The 27,237-nt window shown below is 40.0% G+C and overlaps 1 protein-coding gene across 2 annotated transcripts; it reads left to right on the forward strand.

The window, feature by feature from the left end:
• Positions 1–445: 445 nt before the first annotated feature.
• Positions 446–27,237, forward strand: RYK (receptor like tyrosine kinase). Of its 2 annotated transcripts, none has more exons than XM_079977279.1 (15): positions 446–825; positions 9,093–9,214; positions 10,423–10,522; positions 12,504–12,638; positions 13,767–13,823; positions 14,707–14,851; positions 16,143–16,243; positions 18,086–18,220; positions 19,073–19,159; positions 20,328–20,397; positions 21,090–21,222; positions 22,280–22,389; positions 23,506–23,665; positions 24,526–24,662; positions 26,064–27,237. In XM_079977279.1, exons 1-15 carry the CDS (start codon positions 627–629, stop codon positions 26,173–26,175), a joined length of 1,803 nt encoding a protein of 600 aa, XP_079833405.1. In that variant the 5' UTR covers positions 446–626; the 3' UTR covers positions 26,176–27,237. The 2 variants fall into 2 exon arrangements, with proteins under 2 accessions (XP_079833405.1, XP_079833406.1); XM_079977280.1 differs by having other exon boundaries at positions 18,095–18,220.

A 27,237-nucleotide genomic window follows, 5' to 3' on the forward strand; every position in this document is an offset into this window, starting at 1 on the left:
GGCACCTACACAGAGCAGGTTCCTTCGCAGGAATTTTTAAAATTAGCTTTGCAGCTGAGTTGCTCTCACTCTTACCGAAGAGGTAAACAGCACGATCCAATATGCGTTTACTTACACCCGGGGAAATCGCGCACAGGATCCCATCTCGGGGAGGTGAATCTCAGCGTTCAGTGAAATGGGACGTCACGGTATACAGAAGGGAGGGGGCGCGGTGGGCAAAAAAAGCCCCAAACCCCACCTCTAGCTCGCAGGAGCCCGCCTGCCCCTTGTGGACCCTTTTGCGCAAGCGCAGGAGGAAAGAGAGGCGGGCTGCCGCGTCCGCCGGCGCTGCGCGCACGCGCACTGGACTAGGGAGGATAGGCCTCGCTCGCTCGCTCTCCTGACTCGGCTCCGCCGGAGGGGCGGGCGGAAAAGGGGGGGGGGGGTGCGCGCGCGCGCGCACGGAGGGAAAAAGAGAGAGAGAGAAGGGAAAAGAAAAGAGGCTGCTCCATGACTCCCGGCCCTGAGAGCGCGGGCGCGCGCCGCGGCCGGAGCATGAGCGGCCGCCGCCGAGTGTGAGGGGCTCGCGGGTGGGGAGGGGCGCCGGGTTCCCTCCCCGCCCCGCCGAGGGAGCCGGGAAGCGAGCGATGGTGCGGGGTGGCCGGGGGGATGGAAGCTGCGGCGCGGCTGAGGCGAGGCAGCCCTGCCGCCTCCGCCCCTTCCTCCTCCTCCTGCTGCTGTCGGCGGCGGCGGCCTCCGAGGCTCCGGAGGGCTCCGTCGAGGCGCCCCTTCCCGGGCCCGGCCTGAGCGTCTACATGAGCCAGGAGGAGGTGCGGCGCCTCATTGGTGAGTGAGGGGCGGCGGCTGCCTCTCCGCGTGCGCGCCTGCCTGCCTGCGAGGGGGGAGGGGCCCCGCGGTGTCTCCGTCCAGGCTCGGCTTCCTCCGGGAGGGGAGGGGGGTCCCGAGAGGGCCGTGCGGCGGGAGGTGGGGGGCGTCTGGCCAGGCACCCCCTTCCCCGCCTCTCCCCGGCTGGTCCTGCCTTCGTTCCTTGTACGGCCTTGCTCTGCTAATGCCGCTCAGCGACTCGCCTGCTTGCCAGGGCTTTATGAGAGGGGCTGGGTTTGGGTTTCGGGGTGGAAACAAAATACGTGGCTGGGGGAGGGAGAAGGGGGGGAACCTAATGGCTTCAAATGTGCTTCACGGTGCAAATTCCCAAATCCGCGCTTTGCAACTGCCTGGGTGAGGCGCTGACATTCTCCACCCAAAAAGCCACCCCAACCACTTCATGGTGAAGGAGGAGGGAGCGGGAGAAGCCTAGAACCAAGGCCAGCAGCAGCAACATACTTTCCTTGGCGGGTGGGTGTGTTTTGCAAATAGGGACGGTCGCACTCAGTTCAGACTCAAGCCCTTTTACGTGCTACAAGGGTTGGTTTGTGGTACTGCTTGTACAGTGCATGCACAATAAATTATTTTATACAGCTGTGCTCTAGAAGTTCATGCTGTGAGATGCTAAATCCTTAAGACTTGACTGGGTAAACACTTTATACCTTATGTTAATTTGTTTAGCTTGGTCCTAGCATATTGACTGCTTTATGAAATGTACCAAAATATGGCAAATTTTGCCTACACTCCAAAGTGAACAACACTGAAATTCTTAAGTAAATGTGTTTTTGGATGGAAGGGTCAGTGATGTCCTTCATTTTGTCACCCTAGTCCTGCTTAAGCCTTGTTAATGGAATACAATAAATTTGTGAAATCTCAGTCTAAAACACAAGTCACAGAAATAAAAGTTTACGCGCCATAACACATCAATTTATTCTAATATGTATTTTCAAAAAATGAATTTGAAAACATTTGAATAGCACGTTGTAAATCCAGATACCTATTATTTAAGCTGTTGATTTGTACATGCAGTACAGTAATTAATATTCACAGACACTTACAAAGACATATTTTACTCAGGAGTAAGCAGTCCTGCAAATATGTCTGCAAAAGTTACTAGCTCAAAATAATAATTATTAACTCATTTCTTCATGTATACATTAATGTTCCTCCCCCTGTCTCTTCTACATTACAAAAATTAAAATATAACTGTCTGGCTTTCTCATTGAAATGCTTACTTGCCACAGGTGACTAGACAAGTGCATATTTTTGAGTCTCTTGTTGACTAGATGTTGGGATGGGGAGAAATGATAATTAAAGTAAGCAATCTTCAAAACTGAAATTTGCCAATAAATAAAGGTAGTTTGATGTAGGTGATTTTACTTCTGTCAAAGAAAGAAACAGTTTTTCACATTTTGTTTATAAATTTGCTACAGTATAACAGCGTTCTCTGTACAAGTCTATTTTCATAGCTTGGAAATTTATATTATTAACAACATTTAGTTTTTAGCCAGATGCTTGTCTTTAGATGTGCTGGCTTGCTCTCCTGATGCTGCCTTAAACTAGGTAATTTGTCTGAGATCACAGAGGCTTTCTATAGTTTCAAGGGGGCCTGAGAATAGGTTTGACCAGGATGTCATGGAAGTAAAGAATCACTTATGTGGAGGAAGGTGCTAAGCATGATTAAATAAGAAACTGACAGAAGACAGAGTCATGTTAAATTTTGTAGGATGAGTACAGTATAACTGCAGAAAGAGGGGTGTTACAATGTGTTCCTGTAGGTTTGCCTAGCAGTTCTACTTGATAGGGTTGTATATATCTCAGACTCGTTGGATTGGGACTAGGGACACACAATGTCTTGTGGGAAAGTTTTCACAGTTGTGAATGGATAAAATATTCTTCATAGAATCATAGAGTTAGAAATGACTGAAAGGATCCTCTAGTCCAACCTGCAGGAATATGCAGCTGTCCCATGTGGGAATTGAACCTGTGACTGTGGCATTATCAGCACCATGCTCTGACCAACTGAGCTATCCAGTGGTGTAAATCCACTCCAGTCTTGTGTAGGTGTACACAAGGCACTTCAGAACTTCCCAGTTACACTGATGTGGCAATTCCAAAAGTTCATGACGTCTCTCTTTTAAAGCTATCAAACAATGGTTGCAGGGCATTATTTTCTCTGATATAGGTCACTTAAGATTATTACAAGACCTCCTTTAGTCACACCTTCGTAATCCTAGTAACATAATTGTCTTCACTTTTTCAAACTTAGCTACGGAACAAGGATGACGGAAATCGTTACAAAACCAGAACCTTTAAGATTCTAAAAATAGCTTGGGGTGTCCAGGCATGTCAGTAGTACTTCTGCCTGTACATCGCCAGTTGCCTGTTCCTGTTGCATATCTATGCTATTTACTTCGGCTGTAACTCTGCTTTCCTGGGGACTTGTGCAGAGAATATTGTATCACAGAGAAATTATAAAACAGAAAGTGAAAAAGCCTGTTTTCTTTATAATTCTTGCTATACTTGTCGGAGCCTCTCTTCACCTAACATTTTCAAAGCCATCCTATCTCTTAGTTGATACATTGCAACTTACCGCTCAGATGGTTTGGGGAGTCTTCTGGTAATAATGTACTGCAAAGTTTTAATTAAAGATAGGTACAGTATCTAATGATTTATGCACAGGTACTGAAAGTTGTTTCTGGAGTACTTGAAGCTTCCCTTTCAGCAGCTTTCATTACTGAATACCCAAACAGCTTAGAAAATGCTCTTTTCAAAAGCATTTTGGGGGGCAAAAGCTGGGAGGGAAACTCAGAAAAGCTCTAGCATATGTACACATCTCTATCACTGCCTGATAAATTGTATCCAAATGCCCACTCAACTGTGCTGTTTCAGCCTGATTTTCAGCTATTCTCTTAACCCATGGCAGTCACCTGCGCGTCACATTCCTGCCTCTCCTGTGGAAAGGCATTTCAGGGTGCTGCAGTTGTTGAGAGACTAATTTATTGAATTGGTGTGGGAGGGAACAGAATATTTGTTGGTGTAGCACCAAACAATGGTTTAGCATTCTAATGTGTGAAGAGAGCCAGTGCTTGTTAGGTGTCTTATTTTCCATTAAGTTTGAGCTGCTGAATAAAGTACTTACGTACTATCTAAATTTATTGTTCTATTTTGATCTGATATCTGGATATGGCTGTTAATTTGAATTAAGTGCTTCTCTTAACAAAATATGAAGATACTGCACATTGAAAGACTTGCAGCTTTTAGTGTATAAGGCTGAGGTGTTTTTAAAATCTTTTGAATACGTAACCTTTTTAGATTACTTGTATGTCACCATCTCATCAGTTGTATGGTCCTACTTGAATATATCTGCCTGGAGTTGTGTGATATATTGCAGAACAATTATTTCTTAGCTGAAAACTGTCCTTTAACATAGTGCTCAGGGAGAAAAGATGACTACACAGTAACAATTACTGAAGGCAAAACAACCTTGAGGAAGGAGCTTACTTCGTTAAGTTGACTGTATCTTCTTTGAGGATGCTCCAGCTTATTAAATATCTAAGTCTGAGATGGTAGAGACAGATGCTAAAATGGCTGAATATGTTTTCCAGTTGTACAAAGGAGCTGTGCATGTACAGCTGATACAGATGTGTTTCACGGTTCCCATTGCTCTTGATGAGGCAGCCTATATCCATCTGGGATCACAAGGCAGAGTGGAACTCAAGCTTAGATAAAGATCATTTTGTGCAGATTAGAGTGCCTGCATAAATTCCAGAGGCCAAATTGTTAGGGCATGAAGAAAATTAATGCTGGCCAGAACTTCATTCTGATGCCCACAAATTTGAAATATGCTTACCAACTCTAGATGTAAAAGTATGTTGATGCAGCAGAATGAATCTTTGGCAGTATTTGTTGTCATGGGATGAGCAATGACACACCAGGACCTGAAAGAACTTTAGATCTTTATTGTACTTTTGCTCTGAATATTCATGCCTAAAGAATTTTGAAAGGATGAATGTTTACTATATTTCTAAACACTCAGTAGTCTAATAAAATATATCATTTTACTAATTCAGTGCTGATGGTTTATTACACTGTCGTGATTTCTCTCCCCCTTCATGGTTCATAAATTTTAGTGCAGTGTGCTGTTTTTGAGTATGTTTTATATAATGTGGACAATTGCTTTTAGAGTTGGTACCAAACTTCAGAATTCTCAGACACAGTCATTGGATTTTAAAGTCAGGACTCCAGAAGGGACTCTTAAGTGATTAAGGCCTTCCCCAAGGCTCTAAAACCTTTTGTGTGCTCAGTTACCTATGTGATGGTGCCTACAGGATGCAGTGTCTAGTGTGTATTTTCAGTAAGTGGTTCATATTCTTCTGGACCTGTGGATGACACTATAGGGGTAGGAACGACTGTAGTAGATGCAGAGGCCTCTAGGTCCCTTTGCATTCTTGGTGACCTTATTCAACCACTAAAGTGCCTAGAGTAGCATTCCCCAACCTGGTGCCCTCTAATCTTTTGGACTACAGTTCTCAGCATCCCTGACCATGCTTTATGGGGCTTATGGGAATGGGAAGCCAGTACAGCTGGAGGGCACTAGGTTCGAGAAGCCTTGTCTTGAGTCTGATTAGTAATTACCGAAATTTGAAGAATAACTGATTGAATATGAGATGTCCAGTGGTTGTCTTTGTAATTAGTAATGGATTTTAAAATTTGAAAATAATTTGCCATGCTTTGCCTTCAGATAGATGGTGTCTGTACAATTCTAGCTACATAACCCAGCAAAAACTAGCATGATGCTTGTGTTCACAGTAGTGTCCTTGAGATCCACTTGATTCCCATGAACCCTCTAATCCTACCCCCTCACTGCCCCCTTTTTCTCTCTCGAAAAAGTACATAGAGCTGAAGAAGGAAGTTGTAAGAGGTGCACTTTCTCACTTCCTCTTTCAGCTCTGTGTTTTTAATGATTCCGATTAATTCTCCTTGACTTTTATTCAGATTGCTTGGAAAAGTGAAGTACATGTGTGTGCTCTGTCTCTTGATTGCGGGGGGCGGGGCGTGATTTATGGAAGTCAATTCCCCATGTTGGATTCATTGACATTATGTATCAGACACGCAGTAAACATTTTGGTCAAACGTGCCCATAGGCAATGTAACTTAGATGTGCAAAAGAAGAGCAAAGATAGGGGCAGCATAATATAAGACAATTTGATATCTGCTTGCCTGTTTTTGAAAGATGCAAAAAGCAACATGAAATTAGTCAGAGTTATCAAGTTCTTAGATCCAGGATCTCTTCCTTAGCTTCCTTTAATTAGCTGTGAAAGGCTGTGTACATACCATACATTCAAACTTTAATCTCCCTCCCCCCCCCCAAAAGAATCCTGGGAACTGTAGTGAAGGTGGCTGAGAATTGCAACTGTCTTCAAGGTAAACTACAGTTCCCAACATTCTTTGGAGATGAGAAATCTGCTTTAAATGTATGGTGCACAGCCTAAATGATGTAGAATGTCTTCTATTTAGCGTGATTTGTTGCAGCGGGCACAATTAACAACCCTGCCCTAATACCTCATAGTAAACAAATTTATTCAGTCATGAATTGCATTGTAGTGAATGGGAAGAGAAACAAAGACATTCTGAAGAGTCCCTTTGGCACTACTGTGGCAACTGAAGGCATGAATTTTAGCTACATTAGGATTTTTGTTCCTATGTTTTGTGTGTTCAGTAGTATCCATGAGAATTTATATTTGTTGTGTTTCTTCTTAGTTTGTGCCAGAAGTTCTCAAATCTCTTGTTACATTTATGTCTCAACTACGAAACTTGGTGAAGCTCAAACAAAATCAATTGGTTGGGAGCAGCAAAAATTTTCATGATGATGTAAGCCCCAAGGAAACAAAACTGAGAAATCAGTTGGCTGCTGGCCTTGCACAGCATCAAGTGAGAGAGGAAAGGGACATATTTGTGCAGTTTCCACCTTCTCATACCATAAGATGCACACATGAACTGGATTGCAAAACAGGAAGTTGGAAATATCTTCTGCTCCATGAGACTGAATAGAATTGTGGACTGTTAGGATCGTGCCAGTTCCTGTAGGTCATTCAGTGGATATTAGCTCTTGCTATGCATGGTTGTTGGTAAGATGTGAATTGTAGCAGAATATGTAAGTCAAAGGAAGGTGCTTAATGTAATAAATTGTGCACACTTGGTTAAGAGGAAAACTTGTATTGCATGTTTCCAAGTCCACATACAAAGGCTTTCTTACAAAAGTCCCATCTGAATGATTATGGATGATAGCTTAAATTTCTGATAAAGCATTCCTAACTTTTAAAAAGCTACCCACTTTCTAAAAAGAAAGGTAAACTGGCACATAGAAATTGTTTTAATTTACAGGAGACACAAGGAACATAAGCTGTAAAGATGAAGATAATACTAGAATTGCTCCTAGTAATTCAAACTCTGTTGAACGTTTAGAAAATGAAACCCACCTATTGTCTGTCTGTCTTGCTCCTCAAGGGGGGGGGGAGTTCTCACAAGAGCCCCTCTTAAATAAACAAAAATCACTTTCCCATGCTAATTGAGGAGAGCTTTTTGTATTTTCTAAAACTGCAAAGGTTTAAAGCTCTTTTATGCAAGAGCCCCTTGAAAAAGCCACGGTTTTGTTAAGGCTTCTAGAGTGACATGATCCAGTTTTGTAATGAATACAAGGGTTCCTCAGCATCCTTCATTCTAAGAATGAAATCCCTGCCTCTCCTTGTCTGCTTCATAATGTGTTATGTTAAAATCTTTAAAGAATGACCTTGTATTTCTGTGGTATGGCATAAGCCTACCTTCTTGTTCTATGCTTGATTTAATTTATTCTCTCTGGTTTATGTCCGAGTGTGGAGCACAAAGATATATGTTAATGTGATTTAGGGTTTGCCTGTGCAAAACAGTGTTTCCTCTTAAAATCTAAAGCAAAAAAAAAAGCAGGCCTTGTCATGTGGTTTGCTTTAAGTTAGGTAAGATCCAGTAACAAGAAACTAGATCCTTGAGCCTTAAGCTTTCTATATATGAGCTTGCTTAATGGGGTCTGCAAGTCAGAAGAGTTTTAAAGTAGATTTGTGTAGTTGATTCCAGAAAAGTTTTTCTTTATGCCAGTTAAATAAGTTATTCAATTATTATTCTGTTGTTTTGTCTGCAGTTGATCAGAGAGTCTGTGTACATGTTTCCTTAGACATTCATAATTTTTTGTAGTGTTTTCCTTATCTCCTTCCATACTTTTTCCATACTAGACATGACTTAGCCCCTAGTTACATATTTCATAGCAGCTTTTTAAAACAACAACTACAAGCAAACATTGACACACACCCCTTAACCTCATCAGAACTGTGGGGAAGAGGAATACTTTAGTCCTTTGCTCCTGCTGTGGTCCTGATTGGAACTGATGTGGGATTGGAGGAGACTGCACCAGCTATACACAATAGGAGGAAAGTTTCCATTGATGCTAAGGACTCATGAATCTATTCTACCTGAGATTTTATCAATTCCAAAGCCTGGTTTGCATGCTGTATTAATACATAGTTTATAGTAAAGGTTTATTCTAGGCTTATTGCTCAGAGTGTTCCCATGCCACAACAAACCAGGTTCTGGCTTGTTTCCTCCCCCATTAAGGAGTAGAGAAGGAGGTGGGTGGATGGGTGGGTGAGAGAGAAACTGTACAGTGGTGCCCCGCAAGACGAACGCCTCGCAAGACGGAAAACCCACTAGACGAAAGGGTTTTCCGTTTTGGAGGCGCTTCGCAAAACGAATTTCCCTATGGGCTTGCTTCGCAAGACGAAAATGTCTTGCGAGTTCCTGCAGGTTTTTTCCCCTTCCCCCCCTTTTCCTAAGCCGCTAAGCCGCTTATCAGTTGATCCGCTGATAAGCCGCTTAACAGCTGATCGCTAAAAGCCGCTAATAGCGCTAATCCGCTAAGCTGTCAATGGGCTTGCTTCGCAAGACGAAAAAACCGCTATACGAAGAGCCTCACGGAACGGATTAATTTCGTCTTGTGTTGCACCACTGTAGTTGATTTTAAACATTTCTTTAAATGTTGAAGGTAAATTAGGTCAAACTGGCTTAACTGGCACTAAATGTTGGATTTCTTCCTCTTAAACAAGTAATATTTATTTCTTGTTTACTAAATTGCCTGTGGCTGTAGCTTAGCTTTTAACTTCATTTCCACCCCCCTCTTTGTTTTAAACATGTTTTAGGTATTGATGCAGAACTTTATTATGTGAGAAATGATCTTATCAATCACTACGCTTTGTCCTTTAATCTGCTGGTACCAAGTGAGACAAACAGCCTCCATTTCAGTTGGCATTCCAAGGCCAAGGTAAGCACCAACTATTATTTTATGTGGATGAATTAAGCAACAGTATTCATTGTGTGGCACTGGAGGGCTTAACCAGGGTGGGTAATTTAAGACTGAAGCTACATGTGTAAGGTGTGCTACAGCTGGTATAACACACTGCAGCTTTGTCTGTAGCAGTTGTGGTGGGGTTTTGAGACCCTTTGCTGCTTGGAGCAGTTTCATGGATCCCCCTCTTCAGCTTCAAGCATGGAGCTCGGGGAAGGAAGCAGAAGTCCATGAACTTGTGCAGAATGTGCAGCGTGTGTCCATGATCAACATCCCATTCTTAAATATTGTCCATTTGGAAGTAAACTCCATTGCACCCATAAAACCCCAGTGTACACTTACCAGGGAGAAAGTATCATTGAACACAGTGGGATTTATTTCTTATTAGACATACACTAGGATTGCACTTAAGAAGTATAGTGTGTGAGAAGGCTTTTCTCTTCATTTCATAGGCTTGATTCAAATGACTTGTCCTAAACACAGTTTGGTTTTCATGAATGAGCTTTAGGCTTGTGTGCTGCTTCATCTTTAAATACATAAGAGTCCCTCCCTCCCTGTTTCTCAGTCGCTGTAGTTTGCCCAATTCAGATATCTGTAAACCATAATTTTGCCTCGAGTTCAGGATTGGAAACCATACAACATGTATTAAATGGTATCAGTACACACATGAGTCAGAAAAGTTGTTTGACATTTAAAAGGATAGCTGGCTTTTGGTTTGAATATTTAAATATAATTCAAACAGTGATATTTTGGCATCAAGCTTAATAAAGCTGAAATACTGTATTAACTGTTCTGGCAGTATCGAAAACTAGGTCTTTGGGTAGATCTCTGGGGGTGAATGGAATGGAAATGTGTTTTTCTGGCAGAAAGTGATTCCCGCCTGTCATTTTGTATTGGTCATCTCCACATCTTGGTATGGTTTAGTATCTGTTCTGCTTACAGATCTCTTTTTCTGGTTTTGATCCAGATTCTACCCTTCCCCCTAATAATTGCTTCGTTGAGATGCACGTAGATTAAGGCATTGTCTGATTTCATCCTCTGAATTTACCTTCATTTTTGTTGGACACTTAGCAACATGCTTCTGATAATTTGGTTCTTAATTTATCTCAAGTAGAAATCAGTGCAAATACATACCCTTTTATTGAGCATATTTTCTTTTTGGCTTGTTCTGCACATCATTGCAGATTGAATATAAACTGGGATTTCAGGTTGATAATCTATTGGCTATGGATATGCCACAAGCAAATATTTCTGAACAAGGAGAAGTCCCTCGTACTTTATCAGGTAAGTAGTCTTTCATTACACAAACTGTAATGCTATGTGCTGATGGGGATACCTTCACTGCCATGATTCATGTGTTGGTAACCTCACGGTTGAACTACTGTATTGTGCTTCATGTGGTTTTTCCTTTGGGATTGATCTGCACACTGCAGCTGGTGCAGAGCACTGTGACCCAGTTGTGGAGTGAAGTACCTGAGTGTGCAGATATTACTCACATGCTGAGGGAATTGCCCTGGCTGCCAGTTAGCTACTAGGGTGTGCTCAGGGTCTGCTATTAGCATATGACCCTTGGAAGAAGGAATGTAAAGTCTGTAATAAAATTAATATAAATCCCTGGACAACTCAGGTCCAGGTTTACTTAATGGACCGCCTACCCATGTATAGGACTGTAAGATCACTTTGATTCTGTGGGGAAATTTTACTTGTAGCACCAAACCCTACAGAATATCACAACGCAGTGACCCCAAAATGGACATTTCCTCCACCGATTGCACATGCACCGTGGAATGCCCTTCCTTCTGAAATACAGTGGACCCTCCGGATATGAATTTAATTTGTTCCAGGGGTCCGTGCGTACCTCAAAAACTCCACATCTAGAGGCGGGTTTTCTGCGTTCGCAACCTAAAAGTTACATTACCCAAAGGTAATGTAACCCAAGGGTCCACTGTATGTGAAGCACCATCCCATCAGTTTTTTCAGATGTGTTGTAAAAATGTACGTCAGGCTTTCCCTGACTTGTAAAACTGGACCCTGTTTTTCCAATATTTCTCTTATCTGTTTTCAAGTCTGTATTTTTGAGATTTTCTTAGAGATTTTAAGTATTAAGCTGTTTGGGGGAAAATAAAAATAAGCTAATTATACTTGGAGTTGACCTACTGAAATGAATAGACTAAAGTAACTTCATTGATTTTAGTGGGTCTGCTTTGAGTATGTTAGTTGAAACCCTATATAAGCCATTGTCAAATTTCAAATCTTGGTTTCTTAATCTTTGAAAAGAATTCAGTGTTTTATGTGGATAGGTAAGTTATTGTACATGTGCCAATTTTGAAATTTCTAGTTTTATGAATACAATGTTTATAAAGTCGATGCGTTATACCTGTGTGTTGGGGGGCATTTACATATTCATATATTGAAGGTGGTCTGTATATCACTATTTTGTAAAATAAAATTACCGTATTTTTTGCTCTGTAAGACTCACTTTTTCCCTCCTAAAAAGTAAGGGGAAATGTGTGTACGTCTTATGGAGCGAATTCAGGCTGCGCAACTATCACAGAAGCCAGAACAGCAAGAGGGATTGCTGCTTTCACTGCGCAGCAATCCCTCTTGCTGTTCTGGCTTCTGAGATTCAAAATATTTTTTTTCTTGTTTTCCTCCTCCAAAAACTTGCAGTTTATAGAGCAGAAAATACGGTAATTTGAAAAGAAGGGATTAGAGAAAAGGATGATTTGAATATAAACCATAGTTTGTTTAGCCGAAGTGCGGTTTGTCTAAATTCAAGCCAAATTCTTGGAAAATACAACTGTCAATAGCTCCTAATTCTGCTGGTTATATACTGTCTCCAATATCAGTGTTAATGTTAGTGGCAGCGGCTGAATAGCAGTCACTGGAAAGCAAGAGTGAGTGAAGGCTGTTGCACTCATGTCCTGCTTGTGGCTTCTCACAGGCATCTGGTTAGCCACTGTGGGAACCAGGATACCAGACTAGAAAGGACTTTGGTCTCATCTAGCAGGGCTATTCTTAACTTTCTTAAGGAACATGAAAGGAGGAATCAATAAATAGTGTCAGTTTTTATAATTAGTTTTAAAAGTTACCCTGAGAGCATTTTTGGCTAAAGGTATAAATGCCTTAAATTTAAAAAAAAAGCTGTAATAAAGGAATTAAAAATACTCAGGAGCTAAGGCAGTTTTGCACTGCTGATTTAAAATGTGTGGTTTTTCATTTTATCTTTTAAAAACATGTATGTATGTGGCTTTTCTATTTACAGTGTTTCGGGTGGAACTCTCTTGCACAGGCAGATTAGACTCTGATGTTACGGTACTAATGCAGCTCAACATGACCGTTAATGCTTCCAAAAATATCACAGTCTTAAATTTCAAACGAAGGAAAATGTGCTACAAAAGTAAGACATTTTTATTCACTGTTCATATTAAAGGGGCAATACAGCTTTGTAAGTTTTTTCACTTGCATTGCAAACAGCTAGAGTCCCTCAACCACCCTTTTCCTATTCTTTCCCTTCCCACCCAACACCAGAGAAAGCAAGTGTATAGGAGCAATACATTTCTGCAGAGGTCTGGACAAATAACCAAGGCTCTACATGGTGTCAAGCTTCCAACAATGTGTGTGCCAGTTGTATTTCAGAGGGAAGGCAATTCCAAATATGAGATGCCACCACCAAGAAGGCTCTCCTTGCTACACTTCAGCCAAACATCAGTAAATTTACCATGCCCAGGCAATCTTGGTACAGGGTCTGGCCTTTAAGGGGAGCAGGTGATTTTAGGGCTTTGCTTACCAGTACTAAAACTTTGCAGCAGTATCTCAGTAAAAGGGGTATTGTTAACCAGAAAGGATCATTACTAACATTGGGAATGCAGGAAATCAATATTTAAACCAAGACGCACGTCTGGAAACAGAAGCTACCTATAACCAATATGCTTCAGACCTCTAGAAAGGTGGAGACCTAGGGAAGGGTTAACATAATTGGCTACATTTACATGTCCTGAGAAAGTTTGGGTTGCAGGGTGGATTTGAAATACGGTAAATAAATTTCTTCTCGATAGCATCTACTCATGGGAATGAGTAGTTGCAATGATTACAGGAAAGTTTGAAAGTTAAATATTGTAATCCCATGAAACACAAAGGATGAAATACAAATGTATCCCATGTGCTAAATCTACCCCCGTTCTGTTCTTGGGTTTTACATCTGAAAGTTCAGCTTATGTTCTTTCATGGGCACATGTTTAAACAAGGGTCAACCATTGGCAGTTAGCATTGTTTCAAGGCAAGTAAAAGGACCAGTCTCTATGCTACTGAAATCTTGTGGTTGGTGTTACTATGTGGTATGTTACTTCCTCTTTATAGTAGGTGAACTACATTGAATTCTCGGGTTTGCCAGATCTTGATAGATTTTTTTTTTTTTACTTAGTATTGATAGAAGATGGAATAAAGTGTTCTTCTGTTCATTGTCTTGGTATGAAAAGTAAATCTCAAAGTGATATCAAATGTCCCTTTTTATCCCTTTTGTCTTTAGAACCTGAGCTAGAAGTAAAACCACCAGTATTGGACAAAAATAGCAGTAAAGCTATTTGTAAGTAAATGTGTTTCATATTTTTAAATGGAAGATACCTGAAAGCATTATTCATATGCAGCATGCAGGAGAAGTTGAGGATCTTTGTCATTTCCTTTTAAAATTATCAGTCTACATAATTCAAACACATTTCTTCCCCTTCTGCTGTTAGATAAGGAAAATTGGTCAGATTTTTTAAGAGACAGACTTTTTGTTCATTAATGGAAATTAAAAAGTATAAATCCCCAGCAGCTTGTACTTTTGCATTTTTGTATTTCATGCTTTTTATTGATTATCATGTTGTAAACCAGGTACTCCACCAAGCAGATCTGTAAGAGATTAGTTTTGCTATCAGCCTTTTTATGTAATGTTTTTTTGAATTTGTATGTTACATGGCTGCATATTTTGGTATATGCATTGAATTCCTGTGAACAGTAAATAGAGAGAAGGCAACTTGCTAGTGAAGATATTATATTACAAAAACTCCATTGGCCTTTTGGTGGAAGCAATTTCATAATTTTTTCATGTTGAGTTATTAGCATAATTAGCTGAGTTCTTTGTAGTGGAGGGCATCTCTCTGTCCTTGGTACTCATCAGAGTCTTCTCTTTTTGTACTTCAAGGAAAACAAGGCTTAGAGAAGACTTTAATGTAGAGGTTTTGTATCTAAAGGCTATGATGTTTAGTTTTTCTAGGCATCTCTTAGTGACTGTTTTCAATATTTTATATTTAGACTTCTAAAACTAATCTTGGAAGTCACTTTTTTCCTTCACCATAAGCTTAAATTATATACTACAGTATAATAGGAAAATAAAAATAAACATGTTACTTATTCATTTGTATGTGAACTTAGCTGAAGCTGGCAAATCCATTTTGTTGCAGTAATGCTTTGCTCTTCCATTTCAGTTGATCCTGTAAATGCAGCTCCCACCACTTCTACGCGTGTGTTTTATATCAGTGTAGGAGTTTGCTGTGCAGTCATATTCCTGGTAGCAATAATACTAGCTGTTTTGCATCTTCACAGTATGAAGAGAATAGAATTGGAAGACAGGTAAAGAAAAAACGTGGACTTCAATTTTCTTTCCAGTTTTCATGTTTGAGACGTTATATGGACTTCTTGATGCACTAAAGGTAGCTCCTAGGCTTTGGCAGAGTTGACATTGAGAACTTAATGTCAGTGCAGTATATAACTTATTTTTCAATGTTCCCAGATAATTCAATACAAGACTTACTAAGTTATCAGGCTGCTAGCCATGTTGGCTTAATACTACCTCCAGTTTCAAAGGCAGTATGTCTCTGAATACCAGTTGCAGGGGAACACAAGTGGGAGAGTACTATTGCATTCATGTTCTCCTGTTTGTGGACTTCACATAGCCATCTGGCTGGCCTCTGTGAAAACAGGCTGCTAGCTATATGGGTGTTGAGCCTAAGCTAGTGGGGCTGCTCTAAGGGACTGGCATAATCTGTGAAATAGAGTTAAGATTAATCAAAATAGGTTCCAAATAGCACTGGTTAAAGAATGCTGATAGTTCTTGGGATTCTCCCACCCCTAGATTCTCTCCATTTAAATAATATTCTTAATCTTCATTTCCTTACTTACAATCTGCACATCCCTAACAGTTGGACTGAAAGTGAAGATTCTTGGAGTAAGGGGTGATTTATTGGTGGTGGGGGAGAACCCTTTAACAACACTGAAAAATACTTGAAAATGTGTTTTAAAATGTGTGGCTGTTACTCCTTTTTAAAAAACGGATGCATTTCTTTATTGTGGTCATAGTTAATTTACAAAGACAGGTTCAAATACTCAATAGAAGTGTGTACCCCCCCCCCCCCAAGTGCTATATATGCACAGTCCAACTCCTTTTCTCTGTTGGGGACATAAACAAGAACATTCTGACTTCTGTTGTACATATCACTAGCTAAACTCTGGAAAAATGCTTGGCCCAGTATAGTTTCCCTTACATCTGTTCTAATCTATTTGAAACCTATAACACATCAGAACTCAATCTACAAACTTAAAAGTTTGGACTTTCCCCTCTATGCTACAGATTTTGTCTTCCTTCTTGGCAAGATTTGCAGTAGTTAAAGGTGTAATTGCTTAAATTACGGTTGATTTGATTGAAAACATTGTTAATCAAAATGCTATTTGATTGCCTTTTCATGTTCTGATATTCATTTAAAGTATTACAAGCTTTTGACATTTTTGCTATAGTCAAGTTGAGTTTTGGAGAAGTCTGGTTTTGTTAATCTTTTTTAACTGCACAACCGAAGTGGTATCTTAGCCTCAGCAAAAGTTAAGTGGTTGAAAATTAGAAAATGATTGTGTTTTCTTTTCCAAACAGCATTAGTGACAGCAGTAGTTCTCAAGGCTTATCTCAGCCCTCAACGCAAACAACACAGTACCTGAGAGCTGACACTCCAAACAATGCAACACCAATTACTAGTAAGTGTTAATCTAATTACAGATACCCACACACCTCAACTTTCTATGTATGAGTGTTAGTCATAGTGATCTAAGAGATCATACTGATGTTGACTTGCAGGAAAATATGTGAAAAGTCTAGAGTTGGCATCCTAGTGACCTTTGTTTCTCTTGGCTATAAGATCACAATACTGCACATTGTGTGAGAAACTGGGTTCTCAAACCATAGAGAACCCTGACATTCTTCAAAGGCTCCTCCCTGATTCTCCTATATAAATGTTTAATCCCCCTGAAGGGATGACATGCTTTTGCCAAGTGCATGTAGCTCTGCCTGGAGTGTTTGTTTCATTGCTAGATCTCAGCCTGCACTTATTTTCAGACTGCTGGCAAAACAGTTAATGTTGAAGGATGATGACCTTCAAATAATTTTTTCTGTGTGTTCTTCTGTGACATGTCCATGCCCTTCTCCTTTGTGAGACTGCAGCAGACACTGTTGCCATGTGTTCAAACTTTTCTCTGTATATCTAAGGACTAGAATGCATAATTGTTAATTTTCACCATACTTTTAAATTGGTTGAATCAGTTGACTTGGATCCTAAAATAAGTTAACTTCAGTAAGCTCATGAAGGACAATTGGCTGCCCCCACCCGTATTCCTGCAAAAAGACTGGGGGATCCCCCTGAATGATGTAGGTTTGGGCGTAGGAGGAAAAGAAATGGTTCCTGTCCCATTACACTCTGGGTGCCCATCCCACAATTTCAAGAGGTTCCCAGAATGTAGCACAATACTACAAATGGTCCCAACGTGAGTTGAATGATAGCATCCATCATCACTGCTTGTGTAAGTAATAGGAAGCTTTCTTATCAGCGGATTTGGCTGTGTTCTAACTTCATTGTTAGAGGCAGTATGCAATGCTAATTGCAGGGAATTACAGATGGGAAGATTACTGTTTCACTTGTGTTCTTTTTCTGGGTCTCCAGATGGTGTTGGGCTATAACCTCCATCATCCCCAGACAGCGTGGCCAAATATTCTGTGCTACTGTTCTTGGGGCAACAGTTCCTTAGACTGCACTGCTGTTAGTAGTTTCTCTTTGACACTTCCTTATTATGGGGCAGCAAGGTAACCATTAAGATGTGCTAGATCAGAAACTGTTTAAAAGGACAATGCCCTAGCAATTTCATACAATTAGGATAATGTTTGATTCTAAAAAACCTCAAGGGAGGTTTTGAAAAACAGTAATATCTAAGGGTGTCTAGATCGTCTGAGCCCATTAGACTAGAATGGAATACCAGCAAGAAAAGGTTCTTGGAAGTAAAGGATCAGTCTCTGCAACTGCAGCTCTTTGAGACATTGGGAAGAATTGGGGCAGGAGAGTTTATTTCGTTTATGTAACCTTTCCTCCTGCTGAAGAGACCTCTCAGCTTGCTGCTATGAATGTTCCAGATTAACCAGCTGCACTAATCTTCACCCAGTCTACATAAACAAAAGTCCTTGTGAAAGGTGTTGGAACATTTCTTACTAGAAACCAAAATAAATTTGAGATGCTTTACCAATTTTTTTAAAATTATAAACACAGGATTCACTTTGCATGTAGCAATGTCTTCTAAAGCCCAGAAGAGGGCAATGTGTTTGCTTTCTTGTTTGTTTCAATCTTGTAATGTGTATGATCTTCAGTAATTAACCAGAAAATAAGTATTCTGTATTGCATCCTGTGGCAAAACATTAAATACTTACAAGGTACTATGCAGGGCCATAGGTTTCTTTTCCTGCATGTTTTATTTGCAGCATACTTTCATTTCTAGAAAATGATGAATACTCCTATTTACATTTGATATTTATGTTGGTATTGTTTGGATCTGCTGGCTCCTCAGGTTATCCTACTTTACGAATAGAGAAGAATGACCTTAAAAGTGTAACATTGATGGAGGCAAAGGCTAAAGTAAAGGACATAGCAATCTCCAGAGAGAGGATAACATTAAAAGATGTTCTTCAAGAAGGTACGAGTAAACAGTTCCTCATATGTGTCAATATGCAATCAATCAGATGATATGCTTTTCATTTTTCTTTGCCTTTTCTGTGGATTGTTGATACCTCAAATGACGGGTGGTAGTTATAAGTAGGGTGGATAGCCAGCAAAAAAATGGCCATGTTTCTAACAATGATGTCTAACAATGGTTCAGCCATTACTTCTAATCTAGGCTAATGTGTCTGATAAGTGTGCAATTCCATTTTTAAGAGGTTAGATGTGTAGGATTATGTTTTGTACATAATGATTTTATCCATACTGTTTTTGAAAAGCATACCATATTCATTGCTGCTTATCCTGGGTATAGGGAATATTGTGGGGAAATTGAATTGGGCAAATATATCTCAAAATATTTCTGATGATACATCTTATTGCTCTGAAATCTTGGTAAGGTGTTTAATGAAACTAAACTGGGGGAAAGAGGGCCTTATTTTATTTTTTCCTAATCTTCTGGTTAGTCTTGTAAACTAGCATATTTTTTAACGTTTGATCAGTTTCTCTACTAATCTATGAGCTAAATTTTTGCAGGTAATATTACTAATCCACAATGTTAGCAAAAGAGGGTTTCACGAAAAGGTTAAAACTTCTATTGCTTATGTTGGCAATCTCCCTTTGAACTCTAAATTAGATCGGCAAATAATGGTTCAAGTGCCAACTACGAAAAGGTTGATGAAATGCTGAACAAAGAGGCCATGGATGGATGTGAAGTTTCACAAGAGGAGAGTCCACTGCTAACCTTGATTTCCCTTCACTGTTGATTTATTGAATGTGTATACAAATTTCTGTTGACCTAATTTTCTTCGTTCATTGCTCTCATCCTCAGGCACATTTGGTCGAATTTTCCATGGAATGCTAATAGAAGAAAAAGACCCTACTAAAGAAAAGCAGATGTTTGTAAAAACAGTAAAAGGTAGGCTTTCAGCATGACTTTTGTTCAGCATTAGGCAGGTTACAGGATAGTCATTGCTTCTGCAAAATAGTTCTTTCTTAGATGTATTGAAAAATGAATGTTGGGGCAAAACCTCTTCCACAATTGCAGAATTCCAACAGTAATTTTTCTGCCTCTGGCTTCAGTTTATTGAATTGGGTGTGTATATTTCAGGTATATATTTTGAACCAAACATGGAGACCCCCTAAGAAGTAGAGAGGGGGTGGTTTGGTGAGCTAGTACATACTTGGGAGACAGCTGGCTTCCATTGAGCCTTGGGGAAATATATGGTTGAGGGAAGACTACTCCATAGTCTAATAGGTTAGCTCTGCAGCTTGGGAGATAAAAGGGGACACAGGAAAGAAAAAAGGCCTGAATGGCAAGTAAAGAGGGACCGTAGCACTAGCTAATTTTTGTCTAGTGCGGAATGTGAAGCTCATAGTCCCGAGGAGAGAGGACGTTACAGGTCCCAGCATCTAAAAATGAGTGAACTATTTTCAATGTTCAGCTGATTGCCAGAATTCACTAGTCCTTTTTCACATGAAGCTTTCATCTCATGGCCCCTCATCTCAGTCCCCTCAGAAGTTTTGTGGAAGGACAAGGAAGGCAAGCCACTGCCTTAATAAGTTTATTATAAAGATTTAGTGACCACAGACAGTGGCAGATCACAAGTTCCCAAGTCCAGATTCTGGCATCTCTTTAAAAGATTTGGGGTATCAAGGCTGAGGGAAAGGCCTTGGAGAGGTACTACTAGCCATAACGATGTTTGTGAGCTAGGTGGATCGTTGTTCTAAGGCAGCTTCATATGTTCCTCTCTGTGATCTCTCCCCACAATCTCTTAAAAGGGACTGACAGCAACATTTTGTCAATTTCATCTTAAGCTATGTGACTCATGCTTAAGTCCTATTGAAAATAGTTCACAAAGTCTAACTTAAATCCCATTAATTTCAATAGGATTTTTAATGCAATTAACTTGGTCTGGATCTTGTTCATCAATAATGTTTAATATCTTAGTATGTGATTTTGCTATTTGAGGATTTTGAATTTTATGTGTGTCTGTCTGTTAGCTGCTGGTTTTGTTTTGTTTTGGGTTTTTGTTGGGTTTTTTTTGCCTACGCAAATTTGTTCTAACAAGCTTTTGGCTTTTTAGATCAGGCCTCAGAAGTTCAAGTGACAATGATGTTAACAGAAAGCTGTAAACTCAGAGGTCTCCATCACAGGTTAGTGCTCTTCAAAATGAAAGCAAAGTTGTTTTCATTTGTGTTTGGGAATTTGATGGCTTATCACGTAAAGTTTAGTTTCACAACAGCCTATTGAAAACAGTTATTAATTATTACTTATTCTGCAAAAACACTTCACTAGACTTCAGTTTTAGTCTTCATGTGAGCCATCTTCAGTCGGGCAAAGTGCAAACTTGAAGGTGCCTGGAATTGAAGTGTACTTTGCATATGCTTCATTCAAGAATTCTCAAATAACGAATTTGGCCTATAATGCAATTGCGAAAAGCTATTTGGCTATGATTGCGAGCAGTGTTTGTACTTAAAAAAGGGGTATACATTTTCCTAAATTATAAATCAAGGAAATGGGATACATGGTGGTAATTGTGCAGTACAGTGGACCCTCCAGACACAAACCTAATTTGTTCCGGGGGTCTGTATTTACCCCAAAAAGTCCGCATCTAGAAGCGCCGATTCTGTGCATGCGCACAGCGTGATAGAGCACTTCTGTACATGCGTGCGTGGCAAAACCCAGAAGTATACACTTCCGGGTTTGCCGCGTTCACAACCCGAAAGCTACATTACGCGAAGCTAACGTAACCCAAGGGTCCACTGTACAATTGTGGGACTGTTGGTTGAACAGCTAATGGAATCCCCACCACCACCAGAACCAACCAGAACTATATTTCTTTCAGAAATCTGCTCCCCATTACTCACGTTTGTATAGAGGAAGGAGAAAAACCAATGGTACTCTTGCCTTATATGAACTGGGGGAATCTCAAGCTGTTTTTGCGACAGTGCAAACTGGTAGAAGCTAACAATCCTCAGGTAAGAAGTGGCTAATCTAGAATATAAAATAGTTGGTCACCAATTTAGATTTAATTAAAATTCAAACTGTCAAGATCATGGTGAATTTCCAAGGGATTCATTGGTATGAAAAACTCATTCAGTAGAATGGCCTTTGCCAACCTGATGCCCTCCAGAAGTGTTGGACTGCAGTCCCATCGACCCCAGCGCAAGGCTCATGGGAGTTGCAGTCCAAAACACCCAGAGGACACCAGGTCAGTGAAAGCATCAGTAGAGCTGTAGGAAACAGACATGGTAACAATATTTTAAAAACAATTTGCTTTAATGTTTCATTCTCTGCTTAAATACATGTTGCTTCTTAAATACAAACATAGGAAAGTAGTGTAATAACAAGGGGAAGGCTGAAACATCAGGTGTAATCCTAATATTCCCAGGCCTGCTAGGGCAGCTTCTCAAAATTGTCTTAATCTCTTCTGCTTCCCAGATTAGGAAAGCCAACATTTGTGTTTTCAGTGGCCACATTTGTCTTTCAGAGGGCCACCAGCATATGTTGTTGTACAAACTAATTCCATCACAAGAGGCTTGTGACACAGTAGATGTCATCTAGCAGGAAGAGCTTCACAGTATGTGCTTGTTTACACACTCCTGCATCTCAGGATGCTGAATTATGTGCCCAGTGCATATAATCAGACTCCTGTGCCTTGTGAAAGCTAGAACTGAGCAGATCACAGTGACTTGCACCTAACACACAAAGGGTTCTGTTCTCCCTTCTCACAGAAGTGGTAGCAGGAAATGCAGCAGAAATTTTGTTAACTCTGGTTTTTGCCACTATGAAAGCAAGTTAGATATGGTGTCCCTGAGTTTTGGGACAAGCACCAGCAGTTTTAATTTTATTGGAAGGACAGCCTCTTTGGATCTCAGTTTTTCAGTGAAAATTGACAGTAAGAAAAGCTTGTACTTTGGACAGGTAGCAAATAATGACTAAGCTAGGATTTTTTATTCAAGCATATTTTTTTTTTAAATTAGCTCCACCTTTTCATTTCAAGGAGGTTTATAATTGTAATCTCTATTTCTATAGGCAATTTCACAACAAGATCTTGTACATATGGCTATTCAGATTGCCTGTGGAATGAGCTACTTATCCCGAAGAGAGGTCATTCACAAAGACCTGGCTGCTAGAAATTGTGTGTAAGTACTGAAGTGTAAAGGGCTAAAGACACTCGGTTGGGGGCAATGTAAAATGCTCCTCTAATAGGTCTTCTGTCCATTCACTGTATAAGTCACTCTTTCTCATTGCAAGCTGATAGCTGCACCTGTCTGGCACAGCTAGTTTTATGTTTAAGGTGCAGCATAATAAAGAGATGCCTGCAGAGAGCACCAGAAATCAAAGTATGAGGTACCGCAGCACTAGAAGAACTTAGTAGGTATCGGCCAGCATCTACCATATTTGTGGAAAATATGACCATGTTGTTTTAGGTTGCTTATGCAAATGAATTGTTGTCTTTGTTTGCCATTATTCCATAAAAAGCCAGTTCCAAATGTTTTCTCTCAATATAATGTGACAAGAAACAGAAATTATGCTTGAGATATTGTAGATAGGAGGTACTTTGATTCTTAGCATTTGGGCCACTAGGGGCAGGAAAGAGGTTGTGGCCAATCATTCACTCACCTGGAGAACATAAAGAGTTCCACCTGAGGCTGATGCTACCCCGCCAGTGAATGGCCCAGCCCTCACTGACAAGAAATCCCATGGGGATTGAACCCCCAGAGCTACTTGCAACTTACGACTTACAAGCCCTCACTCTGCACCTGTCCTAGTCAGGCATCTTACTAGTTCAAAATATTTGCCAATATACCAACTCCACCCCCCTTGTCTTAATAGGGAAAGCTAAGGTTCACAGTTGCCTTTATGCAATACCATTTTTGTGCATCCCTCCATCATTGGTTAAGAATTTGTAGTAGTTGATGGTTGGCAATAGGCTACATTCCTGCACATGCTGTCATTCTATATTTTGACCGACAAATGGAGCAATGAAATAGGAAGGTATCACGCTACCAATATGCAGTTTGTTAGGTTTTTATTTAAAAAGAAAAAAATACACGGTTCTTGATTCATCAAGGTTCTTGATACATGACTTACTCCAAATTGTTTTTGCACTAGGCATAGTAGGCTAGAGTATGTCTAAAAATGCCTTCTCATTTCCTGAGTGTCACCTAGGTAGTGCTGCAAACATGACATAATATGACTGTAAAGAGCTTAACTTGCCCATCTAAGTGGTTGTCTGTGTGTATTTTAATATACAGCATTGATGATGCACTTCAGGTGAAGATTACAGACAATGCCCTGTCCAGAGATCTTTTTCCCATGGATTATCATTGCCTCGGAGACAATGAAAACAGGCCAGTGCGGTGGATGGCTCTTGAAAGTTTGGTTAACAATGAGTTTTCTGGCGCTAGTGATGTGGTAAGTTAAGATATGGTAGCAGAACAAAAACATATGGCAGGAATCAACTATTGAGTGCCATCAGGCTTTGGCTTGTGCTAAAGCACTTTCTCCCTCCTTCCTCCCCCCACAACCCCCAAGATTGGCTCTGGGGCGGTCAGGAGAACCCCAGAACAGCAAGTGAGGAAAGGAGATGTGGGAATCGTTCTGTCCTGCAAGTCAAAATGCTTGCCTTGATTGAACAATTGCACGATGTAGAATTCCTCCTGTATATTTTTAAATTAAAACAACAATGAGAGTTGTAAAAATCTTCATACAGAACAACTTACTTGTTAGGTAAGCAGCCCTTGGATAAACAGCAAACCCACACTGAATATCCTAGTATTCGTTTTAATAAGGAGATTATAGCAAAGGAGATATAGATATAGAAAAGGAGATTATAGAAAAAGAAATTTGAGGCTAATAGAACTGGGAGTGATATCCAGTGTTGATCATACCCAGGGTAGATCCATTGAAATCAGTAGGCCTACTCTAGGTATGACCACTGGAGTTTAGTGGCATGATAATAGGAAACAATACACACACCACAAGTGTTGAATCCTTTAAAAATATGTGCAATTCATATTGAGACATCCAGCACACATGTTTTGTATTTTGGAGTCATAGCTGAGTAAAAGCAGTAACACAAATACCTCTGGTAACTATTTGTAGGTCTGATAGGCCATTTTATGCCACAGCAATTTACAATTGTTTGTTTTCAAGCTTTATATGAAATAAAAGATGGACTGAGCCCCTTATTTGCAAGAAACTGATACTTGTTTGAAAGAAATATGAAACATTCCTAAAATCTAACTAGTTATTATATGTGATACTCTTTCCAGTGGTCTTTTGGAGTAACCTTATGGGAATTGATGACTTTGGGACAAACCCCATATGTAGATATCGACCCCTTTGAGATGGCAGCCTATCTAAAAGATGGATACAGGATAGCTCAGCCAATCAACTGTCCTGATGAATTGTAAGTGACGGTTAGAGTTGCATAATAATTCTTAAGATTGTGTATGTAGGTGGAAAATAATGTCTATGATTAGTTGGTGCAAACGAATAAGAACTGTGTCTGAAAGCATTATACATTCTACATTAACTGGACTTCATTTGGGTATAGTAGGGTTCGGCACGATGCGCGTGGTAACACGTCAATTGGATGTTCATAAATGGGAAGCTGCCTGTATGTCGGCATTTTTATCCCTCTGTGTCTTGAAGACTGGGAAATATGGTGTGATTAGTGAAGTCCTTAAAAGCGATCAAAAGAATAACATTAGATACATGCAGTGAAGTGCAACTCATACTCTTGACTCAGTGAGGACCTTGTGGGGAACAACTGAATAGGTGGAGAATATTTCCTGTTTCTTATATGTATGATACAGATTACTGTGGCTGACGTTGTAGTAGTCTGTGGTTCCTGTTCCACTTGTTCTGTTGCTATGGAATAAAGTTCTATCCCTCCATTCATTGCTGAAGTGCTTTGTCACTACTTCATGGTTCCTTCTTTTGGGGACATAAGCAGTTAATCTCAGTCTTAAATTGACTCATACTGATGATAGTGGTGTTTCAGGTTCTTTTTTATAGTACTCCTTGGAACTACTCTGTTAGGAGTTGGGGCTGCTTTTAAAAGGATGATTGTGAAGTTACATTTCCTAAACCATTCATGCATACATGCACATACGCAGCACTATATCTTCTGAGAAATCATTATAGTTTCTTACTTAGTAACCCTCAAAAACTATACTAATCTGACCACTTGAGGCTTAAATTTTGAGCCTGTTATGCACTGAAACAAAACTTAGTCATTAGATTCCTATCCTGGTTCAGTTTCTGCCCACTGTATTCCAGAGGTAAGGAGTCATTTTTAAGGCTGTGCTAAAGTTAGTTTGCTATAAGCTGCTGATAAAGTTGTTTCTAACAAAACACATAAATTTATAGTGGCTGTTAAATATCTCGCAAAAACTGCAAATACTTAAAAGAAAAGAAATCTGAAAAGAACAGAGAAGATAAGCTGTGTTCTTTAAAAGAGTAACCAGCTATGAGACATTAACCTGGGGAGTATCTTCACTAGATATCACTTGCCGTAGATTTCTAATTTTCACCCAGGTGAAAATGTGACTTTTCATCTTGCTAAGGTCTCCAATACTTACCACACATTAAAGTGTATGGCAGGGGATGAAAATAGCACACTTTTAATACCTTTACTTACTGTGTGTTAATTTGTTGGAAGCTGCCCAGAGTAGCTGCGGGTAACCCAGTCAGATGGGTGGCATATAAATAAGGTGCTATTAATCTATTATTAAACCTGTGGCCGAAGGGCTTACCACTTGTGTCAAGCTTACTTACCTTTGTTTGCTTTTTTTTTATCGTCCAGATTTGCTGTGATGGCTTGCTGCTGGGCACTGGACCCTGAGGAGAGACCTAAATTCCAGCAGCTGGTGCAGTGCCTCACCGAATTCCATGCAGCATTGGGAGCCTATGTCTGATGCCAGGCATACACACTCTGCTCTACTTGGAAAGGGACGCTGTGTCCATGTAACAGTGAAACGTGGCGTTTGCATCTATTTATATACACTATAACGTCTATCTAAAACACATTATTTGGAAGTAGGCTTCACTGATTTCAGTGGATTTTTCACATAATGCGAGTAGGATCAGGGAGCCCATGTGTGAAGCAGAGACACTAACTAGAAGATTGCCTTCTTCCAAAATCACTGTGCCTTAATAAAGCAGTCTGGCGTTTTTTGTAAGGTTAGGTTTTATTCTACGTGTCACTTAAGTGGAAATCAGACATTTTAATTTCCCAACCTGAAACGTAAGTATAAGAGACTGGAATGTGAATTGGATGAATTTTTGGCACTGTTAAAGAAGATGCAAACTTAATTTCACAAGTGCTTGAACTGATGTATGGGGCCATTTGTGTAAAAATCTAAAGTGGCAAAAAGAATTCCTCCTTCCCCCACACCCCAAAAAAGACTTACGTGTGCTGCAGCTTAAACTATTTAAAATGACTTGACTGGTTTTGGTGTTCAGGTTTGTAGTTGGAATAGCCTTTTTTTAAAAGTATCCATTGCTTTTTTTTTAAAGACGACAGCACAATATGGTTGGAACCACAAGTGGCCTTTTTATTATGTTTTAATCCCATTCTTAAACAATGGGGTTTTTTTTTGGGGGGGGCTTACCTCCAAGATGCATTATTCCCCTTTTAAAAGTGACAGACAGTTCTACAAAGCTGTTTCCAGTTTACCTCAAGAGTAAAATGGAGCCTCGTGTTGCAAGGCTAAAACCGCTTAGAGGTTTTTTTCTGCAGTCAAGCGGTATATAAATTTTATGGGGAAAAAAGTGCTAGAGGCCTTCAGAGAAGTGCCAAAGCAGCCCTCTATTCGGAGCCTTTCACCTCGGACTGTAGAATGCAGATTTTTCTTGTTAAAAAGGTACTGGTTTATGTGTTTAGGATTTTTTATGACCTGAAAAGGAATTAAATATATAAATATATAAATATATTTGTAAATCCGCATTTGAAGAGTAAAAATATCTGTATATTATGA

The sequence above is a fragment of the Podarcis cretensis genome (genome assembly GCF_951804945.1).
Source record: "Podarcis cretensis genome assembly, chromosome: 5".
Lineage (NCBI taxonomy): Eukaryota > Metazoa > Chordata > Lepidosauria > Squamata > Lacertidae > Podarcis > Podarcis cretensis.